General features: G+C 41.3%; 1 protein-coding gene and 1 pseudogene across 2 annotated transcripts in view; one reads left to right on the top strand and one right to left on the bottom strand.

Annotated features, from left to right (window-relative positions):
* Positions 1-15148, top strand: part of LOC310891068 (adhesion G-protein coupled receptor V1-like) — a 74234-nt pseudogene extending 59086 nt beyond the window's left edge. Inside the window, exons 34-49 of the transcript in view lie at positions 128-227; positions 1221-1400; positions 2959-3122; positions 3686-3779; positions 5794-5872; positions 6362-6500; positions 7005-7146; positions 7633-7895; positions 9483-9658; positions 10500-10624; positions 11477-11643; positions 11729-11872; positions 13117-13224; positions 13711-13963; positions 14591-14713; positions 14922-15148. The product of the transcript in view is annotated as an adhesion G-protein coupled receptor V1-like (transcript). The remainder of the gene's footprint in view (positions 1-127; positions 228-1220; positions 1401-2958; positions 3123-3685; positions 3780-5793; positions 5873-6361; positions 6501-7004; positions 7147-7632; positions 7896-9482; positions 9659-10499; positions 10625-11476; positions 11644-11728; positions 11873-13116; positions 13225-13710; positions 13964-14590; positions 14714-14921) is intronic.
* A 400-nt stretch (positions 15149-15548) lies between these two features.
* Positions 15549-23284, bottom strand: LOC310891072 (uncharacterized protein; the record flags this gene model as incomplete). Its single annotated transcript, XM_083853382.1, has 10 exons — positions 23096-23284; positions 22560-22622; positions 22215-22359; positions 18403-18477; positions 18031-18096; positions 17522-17593; positions 17151-17222; positions 16881-16952; positions 16690-16791; positions 15549-15715 (listed from the first exon to the last, which is right to left on the bottom strand). Exons 2-10 carry the CDS (start codon positions 22581-22583, stop codon positions 15549-15551), a joined length of 795 nt encoding a protein of 264 aa, XP_083709508.1. The 5' UTR covers positions 22584-22622; positions 23096-23284.
* Positions 23285-23771: the final 487 nt, after the last annotated feature.

Raw genomic sequence — 23771 nt, 5'->3', positions numbered from 1 at the left:
ACTGGAGGGAGCTTACAATTCTTGATACTTAACTCTTCTTAAAGAAATTGTTCAAAATACTTGTCATTATGATATCACTTGTGTTTTATAAAATAATGGCTAATCAATTTACCCTTAAAACAAATAGGGGACGTTGAATACAACATTGTATGTTGATCTGCTGGATGACCATATTCCTGAAGAAAAAGAAGAATACCAAGTCATCCTATACAACATCAAAACAGAAGGTAATGCAGAACTATAGCCAGCTACATCTTAAAAATACCATTTAATAATATAATATTTTTAATTTTATTATTTCATTTTGGAGGTATAGGACTGAGCAAACTGCAGCTGGTGCAAAGTACGCAAAGTTCATTAACATTTTATTGAAATAGGCTTGGTCCTTATGTATGTATATATAAATCCCACCGTGTCTCCACAAATACACTTAAATGGTTTTCAATCCTGATTTAACTCTGCCTATTTAATTCAATGGTTGTTTCTTCCCTTAATCTTAATGCAAACTGAGTTTACTAATATGTCATGGATAGAGTTGCCATGAAACATGCAGATATTTTTATCTTTTTAAACAATCTTGTCAAGCTGCAGACTTACTGATCTGTCCCTGAATTCAAGGTGGTCAGAATATTTTATTCTTGCCATTAAAATTATAGTGAGAAAAGAAGCCTTAAACTGCATCCGTTCTGAAATACCTTTTTTCAAACTGAAATTAATGTCCAAACACCAAACTAACTTGACATGGATTGTGTTGCTGCGAGGTGCCTTATCAACTTCCGAGAGTCACTGTGGCCCAACGGGATGAGCAAAATTATTCATCAAAGCAATAGTTGGAAAACATATCAGTTTATTGATGTAATGATTGTGAAGTGGAATATAGTTTTAAGCTTTTGGAGGTACTTCCTGGGAAAATGGTTTATTTCCTTTTAAAATATAGGGAAGTTGATATTTGGCACTGGCCTGTTAAGTTTTCTTATTTTTTAATACATTTTTGTGACTTTGTACTTGGTATGCATAAAATTTCTGTTTCTATTTGTTATAGAATGTAAGTATATATATGTGTGTAGGTCCCACACCATCCACATACTTCAGTGAGCTTTGGTTTCGTGGTATTTGCATGGCTACTGAACGTTATTTAAATGTAATATTAACAATAATGTAAGACAAAAATATTAGTTGCATAACACTTCATTCACTGCAGTCCACTGATTCTCTTGCAGGAGTTTCTTCTACAGGTGCTGCTGTTTTGGATAGTCAAGGATATGAAGCTGTTCTAACAGTAGAAGCTAGTGATGAACCACATGGAATTTTGAATTTTGCTTCCACATCCAGGGTGGTTTTAATCCCAGAAGAAAACAAAACAATTCAGCTTTTTATTAACAGAGAATTTGGATCTCTAGGTCTGTATAACAACTCCAAGAGAAAGGAAGTTTTGTTTTGCTTATCATTAGGCAAATAAAAGCCATGATAATGAAAGTTTGGAAAAATCTTTGTTACAGTTGGTATTTTTTTCAGAACTTCTAAGCTTCTTTCTGCAGACTTGGAAACTAAATATTACTTATTACTAGAGTCATAATCCTCATTAATACAGCAAGGGATCTGAAAGCTGTAACAATCAGGTGGCTATTAAGGTTACCATATTTTTGTCTAATGAGTCTGTCTCAAAGCATTAGTCTCTTCAGAAAAAATAAAAAACATGAGAAAAGTGACATGTACACACATCCCACATATTTTTTCTCTGAATTTCAGGAAGTCAGCACCTTAGGAATGTCACATGGAAAAAGTTGTGTCCAGACCATTGAATTCAATTTATGTCTCCTCTGACAATTTCTGATTCCTCTTTGAATCAATTTATCCATTAACATCCTTTAAACTATATAGTATTCAATTCTACAATACAATAGTGTGCTTCATGAAAAAAAAAAATGAATCTTGTGTTTGTTGCCTGAAAATAGCAACTTATGTTGTGAGAAAACATGTATAATAATTTCCTATTTGCCTTTTTGGACTATATTTACACCTCGGTGATAATCTGGCTGTTTCTTTTGCCATACTTGTTTTGAAATGAAGTAACATTTACAGTGCTTTTCAAGATCTGGAGACACCAGAGAGTTTTAGAGACATTTTAATGACACTATTTTTCCATTTATTTTTTAATACCAGTCCATACTCTAGTGTACTCTTTGAACACTATTCAGTAAACTAATGTTTTAAGATAATTGTTCATAGTAAGTGCAAGATCTCTCACTGAATTAAAATAAGCATCGTTACTTATTTATTAATTAGGACTCTTTTATCTCTTACATTTTATTTCATATAGAGCAGCTTTTAATTTCATCTATCATTTTATTTCAGGTTCATACTCCTTATGTTTGCCACTTGACTTACCCTACCAGATTAGCGAGAGGTGGCTTTATTCTCAAAACTATAATGTATAACTTTTCTGCTTGGTAATATTTATCCATGTGTCCCCTAATTTTGTTCTCTATTGAAGTTTGTCAATCTACCCAGGAAAGTATCTAGATTTATTAATCTGTGTTTCCCAGCACTGTCTTTAGAGCCTTTCTTAGATATCTGTCATTCCCAAAAAGTGTCCTTGTTGCAAAAACTCATATTAATGGTACATGAGATGTCCCAGTTAGTCTTTCAGCAATTTCATATTTATGGTCCACAGAACTTCAAATTTCTGGATGCATTTGGACCCAATGATTTTTGAGTCCTATGCAGACAGACAAGTCAGCAAAGGTCAAATTGAAGGCATATTGATAACGGTAACAAAGGTACACTAGCTCCAATGTACTTTGGATAACTCTTTTAATCCTTCTGTTTTGCAGTTAGTCTTTTTATTTTGTGGATGAGAATTTGATCTCTTGTCTTTATCCATTCCAGTGAACATTATATAAGAACTGAAAAACAATTTTTTTTTTCTTTTTTTTTTTCTCCTCACAAATTAAACAGGTACTATCAATGTTACTTATGCCACAGTTACAGGATTGCTCACTGTAAGTAATCAGACAGAAGAGACTGTGGCTGAACCAGGAGCTGATTATGTACCTGCTTCTGGCTCACTGATTTTAGAAGAAGGAGAAACATCAGTTGCCATAAATATTACTATTCTAGAGGTAACCTCTAAACCCTTTAATTCTGTACTTTTCTGTATGATTTCAAAAGGGTAATATTTTGGGAACTAAAGCTTGCAGCCATTATTTGAAGCCCTGTGTTATATTTCACTATCATTTAGAAAGATGGTTTCAATCTTAATATTAAAATCACAAGGGATCAAATAGTCACAGAAAGCAGCTCTACCTCTGTCTAAAGGTAATAAAGTTGTCTCATTAAAACTTTACCAACTATCTAGTAGTATTTAGAACAGTGTGCTTCATGGCTGGCTACAGGCTCATACTTTTTCATTGCTGGAGATACATGCCTCTAAAATCGGTCAGTAATTTATTTGCAAGAATAGTTTAGCGTCACCACAGGATCTTTTTCATGATATATAATGTCTTACTTAATTCTTCCACGATAATCAGTTTCAGACCCAATAAAATTATTTCAGGAAAACAGAAAAATGAATTCTAGTGTCACAGTAATATTAGAGACTTGTTGTGTGATCCTTTTTGGTGACTTCTGTGGAAGTTTCTTAAAGGACAATGAGAAGAGGATGTACTGTATTTGTGTTTTGCAGGATGATATACCAGAGGTGCAAGAATTCTTCTTGGTTAATTTAACTTCAGTGGAACTCATCATGAACCATTCAACGTCATCCCCACCTAAGCTAGGTAAAAACATCTTATAGCAAATTATTTTTACTTTTCCTTTTTAATGGTTTATATTATATTACCTTGGGAGATTACCATTATTCCTCTTACTTACCAACTATGCTGAGATGAGACATGGTTATTTAGAAGAAACATCATAGAATATGAAATAGATTTATTATTACACTTAATCTCTTGCTTTTTAAACTCTGGGAAAATTTAAATTAATTTTCGTAGAGGAGTTAGTAATTATCAGTTGGAAAGGACAATTATTTGAAAAGTTTATTGGTGATTTTTTCATCTGATTTTCATTTACAAACTACAAAATGGAAAAAAAAAGTAAAAAAAAAACTTTATGTGGCTACTCTGCTCACTCTTTTAAAAAAGTCTGTTTTTATTCTTTTATCACTTTTAGGAAACATATTTTATGGTTTTCCTACTCTTGCAATGATCTTTATTATTTGCTTAGTCTGCTTCTCATTTTGCTTCTTCAGAATTCAGTAGAATAGTAGTCATTAGCTTTAAGAACTGTTGGATTATCCTGTGGTACTAAAGACTAGTTATATAATGTCAGACATCTTCTTTGACTCTTTTCCCTTTTCTTTGCATGCTTATAGAAGTGACTGAGTTAATTCGTTACAGATTGAAAGGTAACTTGCAAGACTCATTGCTGATTTGTGAATAGTTGAGTCTAAAATATGAAAGGAGTAGCATATAAGAATGAAAGATTCATCCAAACTAAACAGTGTTGTATAGTCTCACTTTCTCTTTGGCTGTCTCCTTGAACCATGACCATTTAACACTGATGTGACACTGCATTGGGTCAGCTTTACTTACAATGAGAAAATAATAGTTTTAAGTCATAAGGAAAAAATGTGTTCACATAACATGTCAGTGAATTCTTCTGGTAGAAGAAATAGCCTGACTCAAATACGTGTGTCCGCGTGTGTGTCTGTGAGCAAACTCTTACAGATCCTGGGTGAACAGATCTGACTTCAGGGTGACATGAGAAAATGCAGGAGTGAAGCAGAAATGTCTCTAATTGCCATTACTCCCTCAGGATTTGTAAACCTCAGTAACACTTCTGTTGTCTGTGTAGAGCTATTGCTCATCGTCATCTCTACCTCATAGTGACAGGCTTAGATTCATGGCAATAATCTTCTACTTTTGTTCAGTTTTATCTGAATTGATGGAAAAATGTATATGGATCTAAACATAATATACTTATGGCAGACTCGGTGAAGTCAATTTGGTTTTAGAAAGTAAGTTGAAGTTTATAAAAAGTAAACAAGTAAGTTAAGGTAGTTGTGTGGTGCGGTTGTCTGAAAAACAACAACCTATTTTCTGAGAAGTATTAAGTTTTGACTGTAAAGTTCTGGTCTCTGAAGTTAGTAGACTTTTCTGACATTAACCTATTATTTGGTGTTTTTCACACTGCAGTGTATTCAATTACGATTTCAGGCTAATTGTAAATACCTGTATGTCTTTATGGAGCAGTAGAATATTACAGTATGTGAACACCCCACAAATAAATTAATAGTTGTGTATTTGTAGTGAAATCTGAGGTGTGCCATTAGAATGTATGATGAGGCACTGAAGCACAAATAGAAGATGAAATGCTGAATCATTTATTATTCTTCCTCATTGTCTTTCTCATACTCAGAATGGCAAATGCAAAATATTGAATGTCATTGTAATAAACACTTATAGTGAAGACAAATTAAGATTCCATCGCAAATCTAGACTTTATTATTTTCTAATGTTTTATGTGCTGTTTAACTTTCTACATTTTCCTTAGTCTTTTTTTTTTTTATGCATTATTAAATATTACAGTGCTAATTCAAGACGCATTATTGCACTTCTAGTAGTAAGGACTCTTTCCAGTTATCTTGCCCACTCCCATTTTCTCCTACACATTTTTTGTAAAGACACTGTAATATTAGTACCGATTGAATAAATGCTTCTGTGATTCTTGAAAATCAAGAAAATTGATTTTATTGTTCTTTAATTTTTGTCTTTCTGTTTTGCCTTTTAGATGTGGAAGGTTTAGCTTCTCAAATTGTTATCGATGCTAATGATGGTGTAAGAGGAGTAATTGAATGGGAAGGTACCAAGTAAGTCTCATCTTCCTTGAAGAACTTACTGTGCCAATTAGTGATTGGTGTTGCCCATTTTCTTTCTAAAAGTAAAACTCCTGTTAAAAATAGGGCCATGTCTTTGAGATGGTAAAGTAATCATTCAATTCAGCTGAACTAGAAAGTGGGATTCCCACACTGAAAACAAAAATTCACTATTCATCTAATCAGAATTCTTTTACTTATTACTACTTTCACTGTTGTCCTTTTATATCACCAATTTGCCTAACCTCCCCAGCCTGCATCAACTCTTCCAGCCTCACCATTCATGTAAGCAAAAACCAAAACAAAACAAAACAAAAACCTCGTGTTACTTAATTCAATTTAGATAAGAGAAAAAAGGTAAAAAGGATGCGTTAGAGAACTATAAGGTAGGGAATAATTCAGAGTGAAAATGTAATAAAAATGTACTATCTTTTTCAAAAGAACATAATCAGTGAACATTGAGAATTATTCTTTTTATTTTAGTTTTGAAGTTAGTGAATCTCATGGGAATCTGACAGTAATGGCTTACCGAAACAGAGGATCATATGGCAATGTGTCTGTATTTTTTTATGCCCAAAATTTGGAGGCCCAGCTGGGTTTGGATTTTAATGTAACCTCAAGGGTAAGAAGCAACTCTAAATCTAGTACTTTTTATTCTTTCAGCTTCCGTAAAAGAATATCTTCTTGATTATTCTGCAGAATGATCAGTAGTGATGCTAGATGTTTCAGCTTGTTTCAGTTGCTTTGGTAATCTAAATAGAATGAAATAAAAATATTCTTATTCTTACTATTTATTTCTTTTTTAAAAATATATTTTTTAATATAAAGCAAAATGTAAACTTTCAAACATCGATTTCAAATTTAATTTTGATTAGACATACAAACTTTTTCATAGACTATTTTTGCAACAGGACTTTCAAAATAAATTATTCTTTCTTGTCCTCATTCTGTAATGTGCTGAACCTTTATATTTCTGATTCAATCAGTTTATAAGGAACAGAGAATATGGCTCTTCCTATGCTTTCCCTTCCTTCCTATTTCACAGAATTCTGTTTACCGTAGTCAAAAATTTCTGTGTGATATTAACTGATGTAAGTATTCGGTGCTTTATGTGTTTCAACGCTAGACTCTTTTTTTTGCTGATGGAGAAAGGCATAAATCTGTTGATGTCATGATTTTTGATGATGAGATTCCTGAAGGTGATGAGAAGTTCCAGTTAATTTTAACAAATCCATCTCTGGGGCTGGAATTAGGGGAGAACACAACAGGTAAAACTTAGTTTTAATGTTCCATTTCTTTAGAATTCTGTGGCACACATTTTAATTCCACTTTTCTGAATAATCATATTTCAGAAAGCACCATTGTCCTGCTATGGTGAATCTTTATACTCCTTTGGAAGGTTCTGAAACATCCCTGTGAAATCTGTGCAATTAAAAAGTTTATATGTAAAGCAATGAATCAGAAAGCACGAAGATGAGTTTTTCAATGTGTACTACCTCACTGAACTGAGGTCTTTTTAGAGAGTTCATAATCCTTTTCTAGGAGAGACTATATTCTTCCTGTCTAGAGATCTTCCTAGTTAAAGTGAAATGCCTTCCCATTCTCTTCAGGTAATGTCATGGACACATAAGCATTATATACACACTAAAGGAAGAATGTATTTGTGTTTATGTTATGTATTATGTTACTATATATGTATATTTATATTTTACTATGTTAACCAAAGAATATTTTCATTATTTCTTTTTCAAAAGCTACAATTACTATACTTGCCAATGATGATGGCCATGGAGTTTTGTCATTCAATAACAGCAATCACTTCTTTCTGAGAGAGCAAACATCTATCCATTTGATGGAAAGTGTTGCAGTATTGAATATTATCAGAGAACCACCTCAGGGAATATTTGGCGCTGTGACTGTTCAGTATCTTGTAAGTGAGATTAATTCTTCAGAGGCAACAATGGATTTGACCCCTTCTCAAGGATATATTGTGCTCGAAGAGGGAGTCAGGTTCAAGGTAATATGCTAGTTATTACCAGAGAAGTCTAGGAAGCTTTTTTTTTGGAAATATTGGAAAGATTTCAGAAATGTCTGTGCTTTATCTTCTGTTTATTTTTTCTACTTCTTTCATTCATAAAGTGAATTGAGTCATGAGCTGTGACTGATTTCCTGTTATTATCTGATGTGGAAGTGTGTGAAAATTAAATGGGCTCATCTTTAGGTGTTTCTTAGTTTGTAAGGGTTGAGGTAAATTGAAAACAGTACACTATAGATAACGTTCATGTGTGCTTTGGAACAGTTCTTTTTATGTAGTCAATCTATAGCTGAAATGCAAACTTACTTTAAATTAAAGTGATAATTTGCAAGCCTAATAGTTAAGATCAAAGTAAAAATCCCATTCTGTAATTTAACATTTTAGTTAGTCTGAACTAAACAGAATGTGCTGCAACAAATACAAAAAGTAGAACAGTTGTCTGTCTTAGGATTGGAAAATAACTTAAGTATTAAGCTCACTGCCTCTATACTGTCCTCACAAGAATGTCAGCTACAAAATGAACTAGCTTAAGTTTGTGAATCCTGACTCTTCTAAGGTTTAATCACAATTCGATTTATTTATTTTTGCCAGTAAAGCTGGTGAAGCTAGTGTTAGCATATTACAGGCAATAGGATAGAAACTGAGACAAACTTTTCTTGGAAACACTGGTTTTCAATTTCTGGCCTTTAGATGCATTTGGAATCACAATGCAGCAGATCTATAAGAAGTTGGAGCCTTCTTAATATAGTTGGTAAATATGGTTTATTGTGGAAATGAACAGAAATATAAAACATTGTAAATTTTGTATTATTTCCAAATGCATCATCACTAACTTTTTATTTTGTACAGCAAGGCTATGCGTACCTATGAAATTTTTTGCTTGTTTGAGTAGTGTGAAGGATGACAGTGAGCCCCAAATGAAAGTGAAGCACTTAGCTTTCTCTAGATTGCTCTTTGCTAGTTTGAGATTGCCTTTAGAAGACCTGATCTTCATCCACAGTGGTGTAGGAGAGGGAAAGAAGCATCGAGAGGAAAGAGTATTTCAAATCTCTCACTATTCTTGCTTTTTTTTTTTCCTTTTCCTTTTCTTTCTTGACAGCACCAGTAGTGAGATTACCCTGTTTCCCTGAAGATAGCTTAGCTGCCAACTAAAATAAATTAAAACCAACTTAACTGATTACACTTATAGCTGTGTTGTGAGTATAAACTACCCAAAAATGTATGGAATAAATAGAGAACAAAAGTATGAAATTAGGATCAAAAACTTCAGAGGATCATAGGATGAGAAAAGAAAGAAAAGAGAACAACAACAACGAAAAGTGAATATGCTCATCTTAGTGTTGCACCAATGGAGGCCACTAGATGGATGGCTTTAGAACCTCAGTCTGAACTCAGTCTGAGCTTGCCTCAATTCTGTCCTCTCCAGCTTCATGAGCTGCTCTTCTCCTGCTATGCTATCCAAAGCCTTATAGTGAAATAAATTTAAAAAAAAGGTAGCACATTCTGATAGAGCTGTGTCATCATCTGTTATCATGTCTCAATAACATTGTATGCTTGTTTTGTTATCAGACGCTGCATATTTCTGCGGTACTAGATGAAGAACCAGAAATGGATGAGCACTTCATTGTCACCCTGTTCAATCCAACTGGAGGAGCCAGACTAGGCACGAGAGTGGAAACTATGATTACAATATTACAAAACCAGGCTCCACTAGGGCTTTTCAGCATCTATACAGTTGGAAATAGGTACTTTACACTGATCAGTAAAAAGGAGATAGTTGCTCATACTCCAAAGAGATAATATTTCTCTACAATTTTGTTTTTGATGGATCGCATTAAAGAAATTCAGCAACCCAATTTGTAAATCTGTAACTTTGAAAGGTATTGTGAAATACTATTACTGCTAAACAAAAGAGTAGAAAAATGCATAAAAAGGACTATTCATAATCCAAAATTTCAATTTATTTATTATTATTTTTCTTTATAAACTAATACTTCACTAGTGCCTACATATTCCACTGATAGTATTCCATGTTAAAAGTTCCAAACCTCATATCAGTGTCCAGGAAGTCATACGTTTTATAATTTACTTTCATTTTTAAACCTGTAAAAAATATACTTTCACTGAAGGCTGTTTTTCAGAAGCAAGTGACACATATGGACTGCCATTTTTAAAAACCATTCAGCTGAAACCATACAGATTAAATAAATTTACTATTTAAATAAAAAATGTATGTATGCTATTTTATTAATACATTGATATTTAGAGTTAATAATTTATATTAATATTTAATAATAATATTATCTAAACATTTATTACGTGAATTTAATATACTTAAATTTCAGTCTGTTTAAAGATTTTGTTGAATTGCCTATGATTTTGCATGATTGTAGTAAGGATCATTGGGAAACCCTAATTAATGTAGCTACCAGTCCATCAGATACTGAAACCTGTTATTAATATTTTCTTTTTATTTCTGTTGTATATTCTGCATCTGGAATTGTACAGTAAAAATCTTATTTTTATTACAGCAATGAATATACTATAAAATAATTTTTTCCTTATTTTTATGATTCTCACATTTAGGACAAATTTCATCATAATTGAAGAAGCCAACACTACAGCTTATTTGAAAGTTTCACGGAGTAATGGGCTTAACGTTTCTGTGAGCGTTGAGTGGGAGACATCATCAGATACTGCATTTGGCATCAGTACGTTCACTTTACAGAGAATGTCCACTGCTTTTGTAGAAGTGGAGATAGTAAGAGAGTAGCCAAGCATACAGGAGATGTAGCTTGGGAATGTAAATTCAAGTATTCAGACACAATTCAGTTAATATTTTCCTATGTAAGATTTAGTAGATAAAATACTTTAGCTGCTTAAGAATCACCTTGTCATCAGCCACTTCTGCCAGTTTCAGTAATCTCTATTTCTGTCTTTGCTGCTAATATGAACATTATTGTCACTAGCCATTTATTTATTTATTTATTTGTGCGTGTGTAATAAAATTTGTTCCGTACTACTTGTAACTCAGGATCTTTCTAACACAGTATAAATGACATGTGACATGCAAGAGTCTAGCTCCTGGAGTTTAGTTCTGACAAGACGGTGCTTAGGGACCGTCTTGGAATAAAAACATGAACATGTTGTAAATGGGGAACAAAACATGAACATTTTGTAATTTGTCTTTTTTTTTTTTTTCTTTACTACTTGCTATCTAGCTAATTCTCTTGTTAGCTAAATTCCAAGATCAATTATTATGAGTCAGACTCAAATTGCCTATATGTCTTCCATGTGCAGTTGTAATGAATGAAAAATACATTTACTGCTTAACTCTCATTATATCCTTAGCATTGTAACATTTCTATGTATTTATATACACTTATAACAAATACTAAGACACAACTTCATCATTTCTCATACTAGGTCTGGCTTTGGGAGGTAAATAATGGGAATGGGGTTAGAAAAGATCTCAAGAGTAATATAATAGTAAATAGTGTTTTTATTTTATTTTATTTTATTTTATTTTATTTTATTTTATTTTATTTTTTACTATATTGCAGGGGGTGGTATCAGTGTCCTATCTGTCTTGCAAAGTTTTGTGGAAGAATCAGCATCTGGTTGGTGTTTCTTTACCTCAAGAGAAATCCTGTACGGTGTTCTGTTGCGTATGCCTCCAGCTTTGTTTTCTACTGTCTACCAGTGGAAAGGAGTATTTGTTCCTGTTGAGGTAAATGTTTGTTTTTGAACACCAGACATGCTAGTTAATAAGGAATTTAAGTCACAATCTTACTTTTTTTTTATTCTTCTTGCAGAATTTCAGTATGTGGAATCCTACAAGTTGTGTGTCTTTCCAAATTGGAGCCTCTTCCTACCTTGTGGTTACTCATGGAGGAGCCACACAGGGAGCTTCTAACAACAGTGTGTATGCATTCATGGCTGGACACAGATTGTTGTGGGTAAATCGATTTTAATTTTAAAATCTTAAAATAGTATGGGTTGGCAAGGACCAAGGGAGGTCCTCCAGTCTGGCCATGTTTTAGAAAAAAGCACTCTGTGTGACAAGAGTTAGTTTTGTGTCCTAAAATACTACATAACTTCAGTGATGTAAGTTTGTCATAGTTAGTTGTTTACATTGTTTGTATTTTTTATATATTTACATTTGAGGGTGCAGGGAGGATTACCTGGGAATCACAGAATCACAGAATTGTCTAGGTAGGAAGAGACCTCCAAAATCACCTAGTCCAACCTCTGACCTAACATTAACAAGTCCTTCACTAAACCATATCACTAAGCTGAACATCTAAACGTCTCTTAAAGACCTCCAGGGATGGTGACTCAACCACTTCCCTGGGCAGCCCATTCCAATGCCTAACAACCCTTTCGGTAAAGAAGTTTTTCCTAACATCCAACCTAAACCTCCCCTGGCGCAACTTTAGCCCATTCCCCCTCGTCCTGTCACCAGGCACGTGGGAGAACAGACCAACCCCCACCTCTCTACAGCCTCCTTTAAGGTACCTGTAGAGTGCGATAAGGTCGCCCCTGAGCCTCCTCTTCTCCAGGCTGAACAACCCCAGCTCCCTCAGCCGCTCCTCATAAGACTTGTTCTCCAGACCCCTCACCAGCTTCGTTGCCTTTCTCTGGACTCGCTCGAGCACGTCCATGTCCTTCCTGTAGCAAGGGGCCCAAAGCTGAACACAGTACTCGAGGTGCGGCCTCACCAGAGCCGAGTACAGGGGCACAATCACTTCCCTAGCCCTGCTGGCCACGCTGCTTCTTATACAGGCCAGGATGCTGTTGGCCTTCTTGGCCACCTGGGCACACTGCTGGCTCATATTCAGCCGACTATCAACCAATACTCCCAGGTCCCTCTCGGCCAGGCAGCTTTCCAACCACTCATCTCCCAGCCTGTAGCTCTGCTTGGAAGTGGGGGAAGAAATTCTCAAGCAATCAAGTCATAGAACATTTTCTGGAAAATGTATGATAAGTTATGTTAATTCTGTAAATTAGTTGCTTATATATATATATATATATATATAAAATATAAAGTTTTAAAAGCTATTTCATGTATAGTTTTATACATAATTTTGGAATTCTTAACATTCTATGCGTACTTTTTCTCACTATATACAATGTAATATAAAATGTATTTGTTTATATACATATGTAGATAAACATAGTCACCCTCATATTTCCCTTGCAGATACAGACTCTTTCTGTTCTGGATACCAGACGTGTGAAACATTTTGCAGTGGAGGAAGAAGACTATTTGATTATTGTGAGTCACACAAACAGTTCCAGTTCCATCCAGGTTTGAATATTCTTCAGTCTTCTCTGGCTTTAATGTGGGTAGTTTGCTTAGTTCTGAAAGGATAATGAAAGGAAGTAAATCTATAAGCATGTATTTCTGACATATTATTTTTGTTTCTATTGGAAATTTATAACAGTTAAAATTCCAGACTTGTTTGGATGTATAAATACTCTCTACCTGAGTGTATAATTTACATCTGGTTTGTTTTTATTGCTACTGTTATTTCAGTTTTGAAATGTAGCATGTAAACAAAGAAGTAGCTTCTGAATATAAACCTGTTCCTCTGAAGAGCAGGCACAGCTTCTTGCAGTAGGGTTAATTACCAATTACTTACCAGTGGGCTTCTACTTTAAAGTACAGTCCACCTAAGAATATAGGAATTCAGTTCACCATAAATCTTCCCATTTTTTTTGGCATGTCATTTAGTTTTAGTTCTCTCGGTGCTAATTATGAATATATAAAGAAAAGATTTTTGTATTTCCACAGGTTTTCCAGTGGAATAAAGACATATTTGTTCTGCATCATCAGCTTCCACTTTATGGAGTTGTGGACATAGCCCTGTTTCCTAGAGGAGGCTTTACGTACCTGTTAGTTTCTTTGTCAAATACCAGCCAAAACATTCTCTTGTATCAGTGGTTGAACAACGAGTTTAGGAAGCTTCATCAAGTACCAGCAAAGGAAATAAAACATATGGAGTCCTGGATTTCTGGATCTGATGTCTTTGTAATTATTGCAAAAGGTATTTAGCAGAAAACAAAGAATGAGTTTGCTGAGTATACAATGGCTTGTTTGATAGCAAAGGCCTTTGTGGTAAAGGAGTTTAGAAAGCTATTGGAATCACTGCGGGGGTGACAGTACTCAATAAGCATTTAACCCTAGTAAGTATTTTATGAAAGTAATCTCTACTTTTTCTCTCAGAAAATAAAAGCCTTGTGCTTGTTCTCAAATACTTACAAAACAAATGAAATGCTTTCCCAGTAACAATGGGAAATAATAACTCTATTTAATCTACCTGCTTATCACACTCTTTCTAAGCTTTTCTGAGCTTTGTGCCACACACAGATCACTAGTCAGCAAAGTATACGTGTATTTTATTACAAGGTTGACATTTTATATGTCATTTTGTCTCTATGGCTACTAAAAAGTTTTTGTTGCAGTCCACAGGTTTCTTTGCAATTAGATGTTGTCTAATGTCAGTCTTAATGTTCTTGCATCGAAGTTATGCACCAAATAATAAGGAAAATAATACAATCAGTGTCACTTCATAATTAAAGCTGCCAGACTCTGGCTTTGAATGGCCACCAGTGTGTGATTTAACTAAAAGGCAGCAAAATAATGTGAGTTTTGTCATTTTGTTCCTTGGTAGACTCTGGAAATTCTTCTGAAATTTTTGTCTGGGAGACAGGGCAGTCTACTTTTTGACACTTCCAATCTCTTCCAGTCCATGATGTAAGAAATATCCATGTCTTCATGCCTCCTTCAGGTTTAGGTAAGACTTAAATGAGATTTTTTTTTTTTCAAATCCTAGTATATAATGCTGGAATTTCAGAAATGCATGTCTTTATTTTTTCATATGTATTTATCAGACCTTAAAAGTCAGTGTAATCAGTGTTCTGCAAAGTGCACTTCTGGCATTAAGACAGTAACTTTTAAATATATGACTAAAAAAATATTCTCTTCCTCTTTGCTCCATGTAGTCCATGTCCTCCTAGCTGGTAAGGATATAACAACACTGTATGCTTGGAACTCTGAAGCGAACCAATTCTCTATAATGCTGGAAGCCCCATATGCAGATCATATCACTTCAGTTACTGCAAGGTCTCTGAACATCAGCAAGAGCTTGATTGCTTTGTCCGTTAACTCCAGCTCACAGATCTATGAACTGACCACTATTTCCAACCAGTCAGATTTTATACCTAGGTAGGCTTTTTTGTTTATATAACTTGTCTGAGACACCTTGCGTTTCTTTTTCTGTGATACTCATTTGTGATAGCGGAGACTGTTATGTTTCGTTGTATGGTGGCCTATTTCATTAGTGCTTGTTGTGGTTTAACCCAGCCGGCAGCTAAACACCACACAGCCGTTCGCTCACCCTCCCCCCTCCCTCCGTGGGATGGGGGAGAGAAACGGGAAAGTGAAGCCTGTGAGTTGAGATAGAGACAGTTTATTAAGACAGGAAAAAAATAACAATAATAATACTGATAATAGTATTAATAATAATAATGTGTACGAAACAAGTGATGCACAATGCAATTGCTCACCACCCGCTGACCGATGCCCAGCCTATCCCCGAACAGCCGGCCCCCCACCCCAGCCAGCCACCCCTATATATTGTTTAGCATGACGTCAGATGGTATGGAATACCCCTTTGGCCAGTTTGGGTCAGCTGTCCTGGGTCTGTCCCCTCCCAGCTCCTGCTGCACCCCCAGCCTGCTCGCTGGCAGGACAGAGCGAGAAGCCGAAAAGTCCTTGGCCTGGTGTAAACACTGCTCTGCAACAATTAAAACATCAGCATGTTATCAGCGCTCTTCTCATCCTAATCCAAAACATAGCACCCTACCAGCTACTATGAGCTACTTAACTCTGTCCTAACTGGAACCAGGACACAACATGTCATTCACAAAGAAAAATCTAAGTGTTCGACTCCTGGCAGTCTACCAGCACAGACAGCAAAATCTGGCCTGCTGCGAGACCAGGAGATTGCAGGAGATCTTCTTGTTCACATCGCACATAGTGCATTTTTGGCACACTGCAAGATGTTGCTCAATTCGTGCCTTCAAAGAGGACAGAAAAAAGCTGCATCCAGTTCAGAGGCAGGAACAGCCCTTCTGAGAAGCATGTCCATCCCATCATGCTGACTCCATCCCATGGGAAGGGCAAGAGTCACACACATCAGGCTGAGCCGCAAGCTCTTGAACCATGTTGTGGGCACAGTCGTGGGCATCAGGGAAGAGCCCACAGTCCCCAAACAAGAGGAGAAGCACAGCCAAGTCATTTGAAACCCAACTAGAATTGGACAGCTAAATCAGCTGAAACTGAGGTAAGCGCCAAGGGTGCTTTTCCCCTGCAGTGACATGTGTCTCCCGGCAAATGAGACAGCAAGGACTGCTTGGGCTGTGCCTCCTGCCTTGAACTCGCCCAGCTGCAAGCAGCGCTGTGCGGGAGCTGAACACAAGTTCAGCAGAAGCCCTTTGCTGCTGGCTGGATACCAATGTTTGCACGGAACAGCTCGGACCACTTATGGTAGTGCTGGGCTAGCAGCTGCCCCTGGGACACGGCGTGACCCACAAGCGGCAGCAGAGGCTCTCGGCCTTCTCTGAGGCTCACCAGTGCCTGCCAGGTGTGAAATTGAGTGTCTCCGCTCTGATCCATCCCTTCCTGCTGTGCAGGTTACGGTGTGTCCACACATGGATTTAGAACCTCAGCTTCCCAAGTCTTATGGCGGACAGAGTGAAATATACCCACCAGGTGCTGCCTCGTCTAACTCCTTTATGAGATCCTCTATGATGTCAGGGGATGTTGGGGAAGATTTTCTTATTTCAGCATTGTCCTTCGCTGTTAGAGGACCTGAACAGAAAGTAGGAAGTTAACTTTGGCACCAGTGCAATTTGGAGGACCAGGGCTTCGTTTGTGAAGTCAGTGAAATGACTACCCACCCCTGGGATACCAGCTGGGCTCCAGCGCAGGAAGCAGCCGAGGGTCTGGCAAAGCCCTCCCTGGGGACACTTCTGCAACCAAAGCCCCGTGAGAAGTTTCTGTCCCAGCGCCATCTACATCAATAGCTCAGTAGGAGAGCATACCAGGGCTCGTGCCTTGACAGGGCACGCACACGTGCCGGTCTGTACCCTCCCACCTGCAGAGATGCCTGGCTGACGTTTGGGCTTTGAGCTGGCAGCTCTCAAAGGAAGTCAAAAGCCACAACTTACCCAGGCCATCTCCCAGAGCTTCAGTCCTGGAACCCATCTGGGAGCCTGGATCACCTTCGCCTTCGGTCCCATCTGTAAACACAAGTGGAGTCCCTCCTGTGAACTACGCCAACATACTCCTTCTGACCAGAGTGACAGAGAATGCGGTTCAAAGAGGGGACTGCTCCACGGCACTCGTCTCTCCCTGCCACTCCAGAGCATCTTGCAAACAGTTGCTGGGTGCCTGCAGTGGCACCGTGCTGGTACAAACTAAGCGTGCGTGGAGCTGCCCGGAGAAGGGCCCTCCCCGTGCCCACCCCAGGTCTCAACTCAAGCGCAAGGTGCCTGCTGGCTCTGCAGCACCTAGATGCTCCTGCCTTCCGCTGACTTACCTGGCAGATTAACCTGAGGCTCGTGGTCCACATCAGGCTGAGGTGTCGAGTAGCCAGAGCCTACGAGAACTGCTGCAATCAAGCACAGAAGAGAAACATTCCCCGTGCATGGTGTGATCTACCTCTTCCTTAGTGACCTGCAGCGACTGGAGGGGGCTCAGGCAAGGATGTGGGACCCAGACACGAGCCAGGATTTCCAAAGCCGCAAAGGGGCCTGCTGAGCTGGAGGCTCCCTCTTGGCCTCTTCCCAAATCCTCTCTCCAGGCTGTGCGCAACACCCCGCAGGGACCACGCCGCCAAAGATGTGGCCCCTCAGGTGTTTCTTACGGGAAGATCTCTGCTGGACACAAAGGAAGACCCCACTGCAGGGGGAGCGTGCAGACCCCGGGAAAAATGATCATCCATGTTTGTCATGGAGAAGCCCCCTGGCCAGTGAGCAGCTGAACCCTTGCTGAGCTAGCTCAACAAACCGTTAACAAACAGCAAGGAAATGAACACGGACAACTTACCACCTGTGGGACCCATACTGGCAGGCTCAGGAGCAGGATTCCATGGAGGCACTTGACCAGTACTGCCTGTGGGCACAAGTGGGATCAGACACAGGTAAGGGGAGCTTCCATTGCCTCTTGGGGCCTGCCTCTTCCTCAGTGACCGGGAGGCACTGGCTGGGGCTCAGGTAATGACATGGCCCAAACAGGAAGAAAAGCCTGGGTTCTTCCCTCTCTGTGGAGAGGGGCAGGGGTGGCATCTCTCCAAGTGAAGAAATATTCAGGGCTCATTTGTGCAAGCCCCCTCAAGGCACAAACGCACTTGGAAGACCCTGAATAAACTATTACAGCCCATTAGCCATCTTCCTTCAAGGAAGCACACTCGCAACGTACCTCGGGGATCCTCCTGAGGCTCCAAACCATGATCCAGCTGAGAAGCTGGATATCGAGAGCCAACATCGTCATCATCTAAAATCAAGCAGAGATGAGAGACGTTGCCATGGCATGCTGTGCTCTCCCTCTTCCCCAGCACCCTGCAGTGACTGAGGGGGCTGAGGCAATGTCACGGGACAAAGATGCAGGTGGAAATTTCCCAAGAGGGGCCAGCGGCCTCAGCCCCACAGGGGCTCAGACCCGGGCTTCTCGGCCCCAGCGCCGCTCCCGGCCCCCCCGGCAGGAAACAACCCCGCAGCAGCCACGGCCCCACCGTGCCACCCTGCGGGGCTTCTGCCTCCTGCCTGCCCCCTGCCCGCGGTGCCCGCCCGGCCCTGCTGCCATCCCGTCCCCGTCCCCTCCATCCATACGCGTGCCGCGCAGCACCATGCCGCCCAGGGTTTGGTGTTGGCCCCGGCCCTGCCCACCCACCTGCTCCCGGTGGTCGCCATGGCGCAGCCTGGGCACCCCGGGCACACAGGGCCACCAGCAGGAGGAAGAGGACGCAGGCAGGGGCCGTGGCTCCCCACACTCGCACCATGCTTCCACCACCGCCGCTGCAGCTGGTGCTGCTGTCAGGACCGGTGCGGAGCAATGCCTGTCAGTCCCAGCAGTCCCCAGATGAGCATCTGCCTTGCCACCCTTTAATGTTGGTGTTGGGTTTTGTTTTTGTTTTGAAACATATGATGCAGGTTATGGTAAACCTTCAGGTAAACCACAGATCAATAGGGAAGAAGTCCCACACGAGGGAAGGCCGTGCTTTTCTTCCAGGCAATGGCGCATGCTTTCATGCTGCATTCGACAAAGAAGCTCTCTCCATTTTACGCAGTGGCAACAGGCACGACTGCAACACACGCACGTGTAGGCAGCACCTGCAGGTCCCAAACCCTTAACCAATTTTTAGATAGCACCAATTTTTTATGTAGTGGCTTTCCCTTCATCCATAACCCCTTTTTTCCTTTCTTTATATCGGGTGGCTCTCCTCCATTGCTCTCTCGGTCATTTTCCTCCCCAGTGTCTGAGCAGGCACTGGGAATCGTTTCCAGAGGAAGGGTACTGCTGAAGCTACAACATTTACTCTCGGGAAAAAGAGAGTATGTAAAAGAATACATACTTCCTTTCTTTTTTCCTTTTTTTTTTAAAAAAAACATCTCTGAAATCAACGCTGCGGCCTGGCAGCAAATAACTATGGGAGTAATGATGATTCCTCATCCTCACTGTAACGTTGTAGTTAATCTCATAAAGAAGCAATTTCCCCTGGCAGTGGCCATTTGAGATGGGAAGGGGCAGTAAGAGGAAGTTTTCCTTAGACTAGCTCTTCCCCCAGAACACCTCGCCATCCAGCAACAAATTCAGTTCACCTGCTCCGCCTGATCAGTCAAACGCGCGTCCGACTCCAGCAGTGGTTCTGACGTGGTTCGAGAATCACCTATCCACAGAATATCTCGGGTTTGTACACTCAAATAACGCAGTCTTTTCCAAATAAGGCCCAGAGCTCACACTCCGAGTGCAGCCTAACAGCACCAGAGGGCCGGTAGGCTAAACATTCCCATCCTGGCAACAGTACCGACCCGGGCAACAGCAAGCATCCCTTCTGCACTTTCCTCGTGAACATCAGCATAAGGAAACAGAGACCTCCTCGATCCAAGGTTTAAGAAACAAACACAACGGTCACCCAAGCAGGTTGTTTCCAGCAAACTAACGGAGAAATTAAGGTGACAACCGGGTGCATCCAGAGTTAGTCAGATCCTGAGGGCAGCTCCTTTGGGAAACGGAGGAGCAGCGCGCCAGATGACGGCTACCTTACAGCACACCCCTCAGAGGCACTGCTACGAAAGGAAGGCAGAAGGTTGGAACTCAATAACTCGCAAGGCGCCCGTTAAGGGGGAAGCTTTAATTTCCTCAGCAGAACCTCCTCCCTGAAGGCCGCCCAGGGACTCTTTGCTTCCCTCGGGAGACGGCAGGGACGGGGCAGGGCGGTGGGACGGACGGCCCAAAAGGCCTGAGGAAGGGCTGAGGAGCGGGAGGGAAGGGCAGGGCGAGGGCAAGGGCAAGGGTGGCCCTGGGCCTGACAGGGCACCTTGGGCCTAACCCCGGGCAGCAGCTCCCCGTCTCACAGGGCCCGGGGGGGGCTGCCTGTAACAGGAGATGCGGGCAGGTAAATTTTACAAGCACTGCATCACAAATACCCTGCAACACCTGAACTACTCACTGGGACAGCCTCCTTCCTCACCTCCTGAAAGCTCCAGCTGGCAAACCAAGGACAAAATGAAAGGCGGATGTGGAGGACCTCGTAAGATACTATTTTGTTCCCTGTGTGCCCACTGCTGGTGACACGTAATGCCTCCTGTTCCCAAACCACATCGGCACGTTACATCTTTACTACATGCTGAAAGGAACTCAGCAACTTGAACACAACTTAGAATTCCCCATCCCGGCAGCAGGCTGTACAGCTGAAGCTGCTTTAGCCAATAAAGTGTGTCATGCTGCCCCTCAAAGGTTTCTTCCTGGGAACGTCTGCTGTGACACTCCTGACGTATTACTTCTCGGAATGGCAGAACTGCGCTGGGTAGGCCCCACAGCAAGACTCGTATTTCTGTCCTTCCCTTTCAGGAAAGGATCTCCCACCTTGAATTTACTAATTTTCATGATGGTGATACACAAATTGAAGTTTTGAAAAACTGAATGTTGATTAACAGATTTCTAGCACAGCCTGTGCATCAAAATTCATTTCTCTCCATTCAGGTAATCTTAGTTTCTGAGTTACAGTTACAGTCAATTTTTTTTTTTTTTTGTGCTCAGAAAAACGAGGGGACTGGTTGTCCCAAGTCAGCCAGGGAACTGATCTTTGGTCGATGCACCAAGCAACTCAGCTCTCTTGGGGAAACTTAAATAGAACAGACAGATCTCCAGACGGATAAAAAAAATAAATCAAGTGATAAAAACCCAACCGACACATCTGATACCCCAGCTTATTGAACAGCACAAGGGTTTAATCTACAGGCTCTGTCCAAAGCAGCAAGAAGTGACAGATTTAATCCAAACCAGTTGCCCGCTCTCACTCTCTGATCTGGAGACGTTATTGGACAGGCATGCGTAGCAGTAACACTTGTAAACGCTGGGTTACTGCACCACAGCCCCAAATCCCTCACGGGCCCACTAAGATACTTTTACTGATTGATCCACAATAAACACTCCCAAAAAGATTCTCAACAAGTTAAACCCCGTTTAGAAAGAATCTGAGGAACCTGTCACTGCAGCAACAAAGGGCTGCAATTGTATGCAAAATCTCCAACACCCTCCTTAGCACCCTGCTAGCTCAAGGACCGTGTGGGGCTTCCGTGCCCTGAACGAGTCCACCCTGGCCGCATAATGCAGATGTAATGTTCGAGAAAGCACATACCGTTAGCGAAACTTATCAGATCCACAGCAAAAAGAAAAGGAAGTCCACAAAGGAAGGACTTTTGACCTCAGCATGCAACCCCAGTTACAAATAACTTCCTATCTACCAGCGGGCCGCGTTCCCCTGGCACTCAGTCACTCCGCAGCACGGCAGCCACCTTTGTTCTAAGGATGGCAAATTCTAGTTAGAAACGCTCTGTAGAAGAGTGATGTTGTCCCCTTTTAACATGAGCCGGCCTGCAGCACAGAGAAGGGAAAGAGGGGATTAGAGAGAGCCCAGAACCTGAGAATAATCTCGCGTTTTCAGAAAGTATTTCCTGTGGTTGAGCAGGGTTTTGCCCATCACGGTTGGTACCTCTCAGTGCTGCTACCTAGAAGGCTCACCCAGGCAGGTTTCAGACCGCGCGTCGCTCGGGTTGCACAGACACACGACACACCCAGCTGTTTCCTTGATTTTGTCTTGGAGTGAATCTCCTCTGCGTCGTCCAGCACCAAATTCATGTACTCGTCAAAGCCCTAGAAATCAGCAACAGTGGCAATTAGTTCAGCAACAACACAAACCATCGTCAGCTTTGCTGACCCAGGCTGGACAATGAAGACTAATTGTTAGCGATTTTTTTTTTCCCTTGTGCTAGCTTCTCTTGACAAGAAAAAATAGGATTGTGAATGAGGGAAAACAAACTAACGACGTAACGCGGGGTCATGCTGATACTCACGATGATGCAGCCTTCTATCCACATGTTCACTTGCTCGGAAAGCCACACCTGGATCCTCGACCTCTGCAGAATGAAGGAGGAGAGTAAATAGGCACACAAACACCGCGAGTAGTTCTGTTCTCTCTCATGTGTTCAGAAATACCCGCTAACCATAGCCGCTAGAGCTCCCAAACACTCCAAGGAGCAACTCTCAGGGGCACTTTCAATTAACAGTCTGACATTTTAGAGTGTTATAGGACCGGGTGAATACTACACGTTTGCTGAAGAACACGTTTCCAGTCACAAGGGAACACTCCTGCACGCCCGGCTGCACGATCCCACTCCCGTTAACACGAGGGGGCAACGCCGCGCTGCGCAGCAGCTCCTTGTACCCACCAGCACGCCGCACAGCTCTCCATTCCCCACAAACCTGCCCCGAGCAACCGGTGAGAGCCGAAAACTCAGCGAGGGGGATCCCCGGACCCTCCCCGCTCCCCCCACCCCTCCCCCAAATCCCCATCCCCATCCCCTCCCCGTCCTCTCCCTGCGCTACTCACGCTCTGCAGGTAGCAGAAGATGAGGTTCTGCGGCGCTGCGTGAAGGGCTCAGCACGGGGACAAGAGCTCCAGGCCCGGAACAAGGCCTCAAGGCCCGGGCCGAGACCCCTGAGGCCCGGGCCGCCCCCCACCCGCTCCCCCGTCGCCCCCCGGCCGCAGGAAGGCTACGATGGGCTGCACCATCACCGTCTGCACCTTCTGGCCCTGCCCGCGCTACGCCGCGGCTACCGCCGCCTCGCTGCTCCCGCCGCCCCTGCTCTGCCGCCGCCGGAAGCCGCTGAGGCCGGGCGGGAGCGCGCAAGGGACGCTGGGATTCTGGCGGACCGCGGGGGGCCGCTCTAGCAGGCCGGGAGGACCGCGTCTCTATGGTCGCAGGCAGGTGGTCTCCCAGACACCATAAAGACACATGTAGCCAGTGTCCAAGACCACATACAAACCGTCTGTGCTACGAATGCTGCCCTGGATGCCACACAGCTGGCGGATCTTGTTGGCCAGAGCTTTGTGGCTACCTCCACATACAGATTTAGTTTGGGATCCTCTCCTCAGATCGCTTCAGGGTAGGTACCTGACAGCTTTGGCCAATGTTCTCGGGTACGTAACCTGAAGGGGTCTGCGGACCGAATCCACAAGCCCCTCTCTCTCTGGAAGAGGCCCAAAAAGAGGGCTCTACATCCTG

Source organism: Anser anser (genome assembly GCF_964211835.1).
Source record: "Anser anser genome assembly, contig: HAP1_SCAFFOLD_150, whole genome shotgun sequence".
Lineage (NCBI taxonomy): Eukaryota > Metazoa > Chordata > Aves > Anseriformes > Anatidae > Anser > Anser anser.
This window is presented reverse-complemented; position numbering and strand designations above follow the sequence as displayed.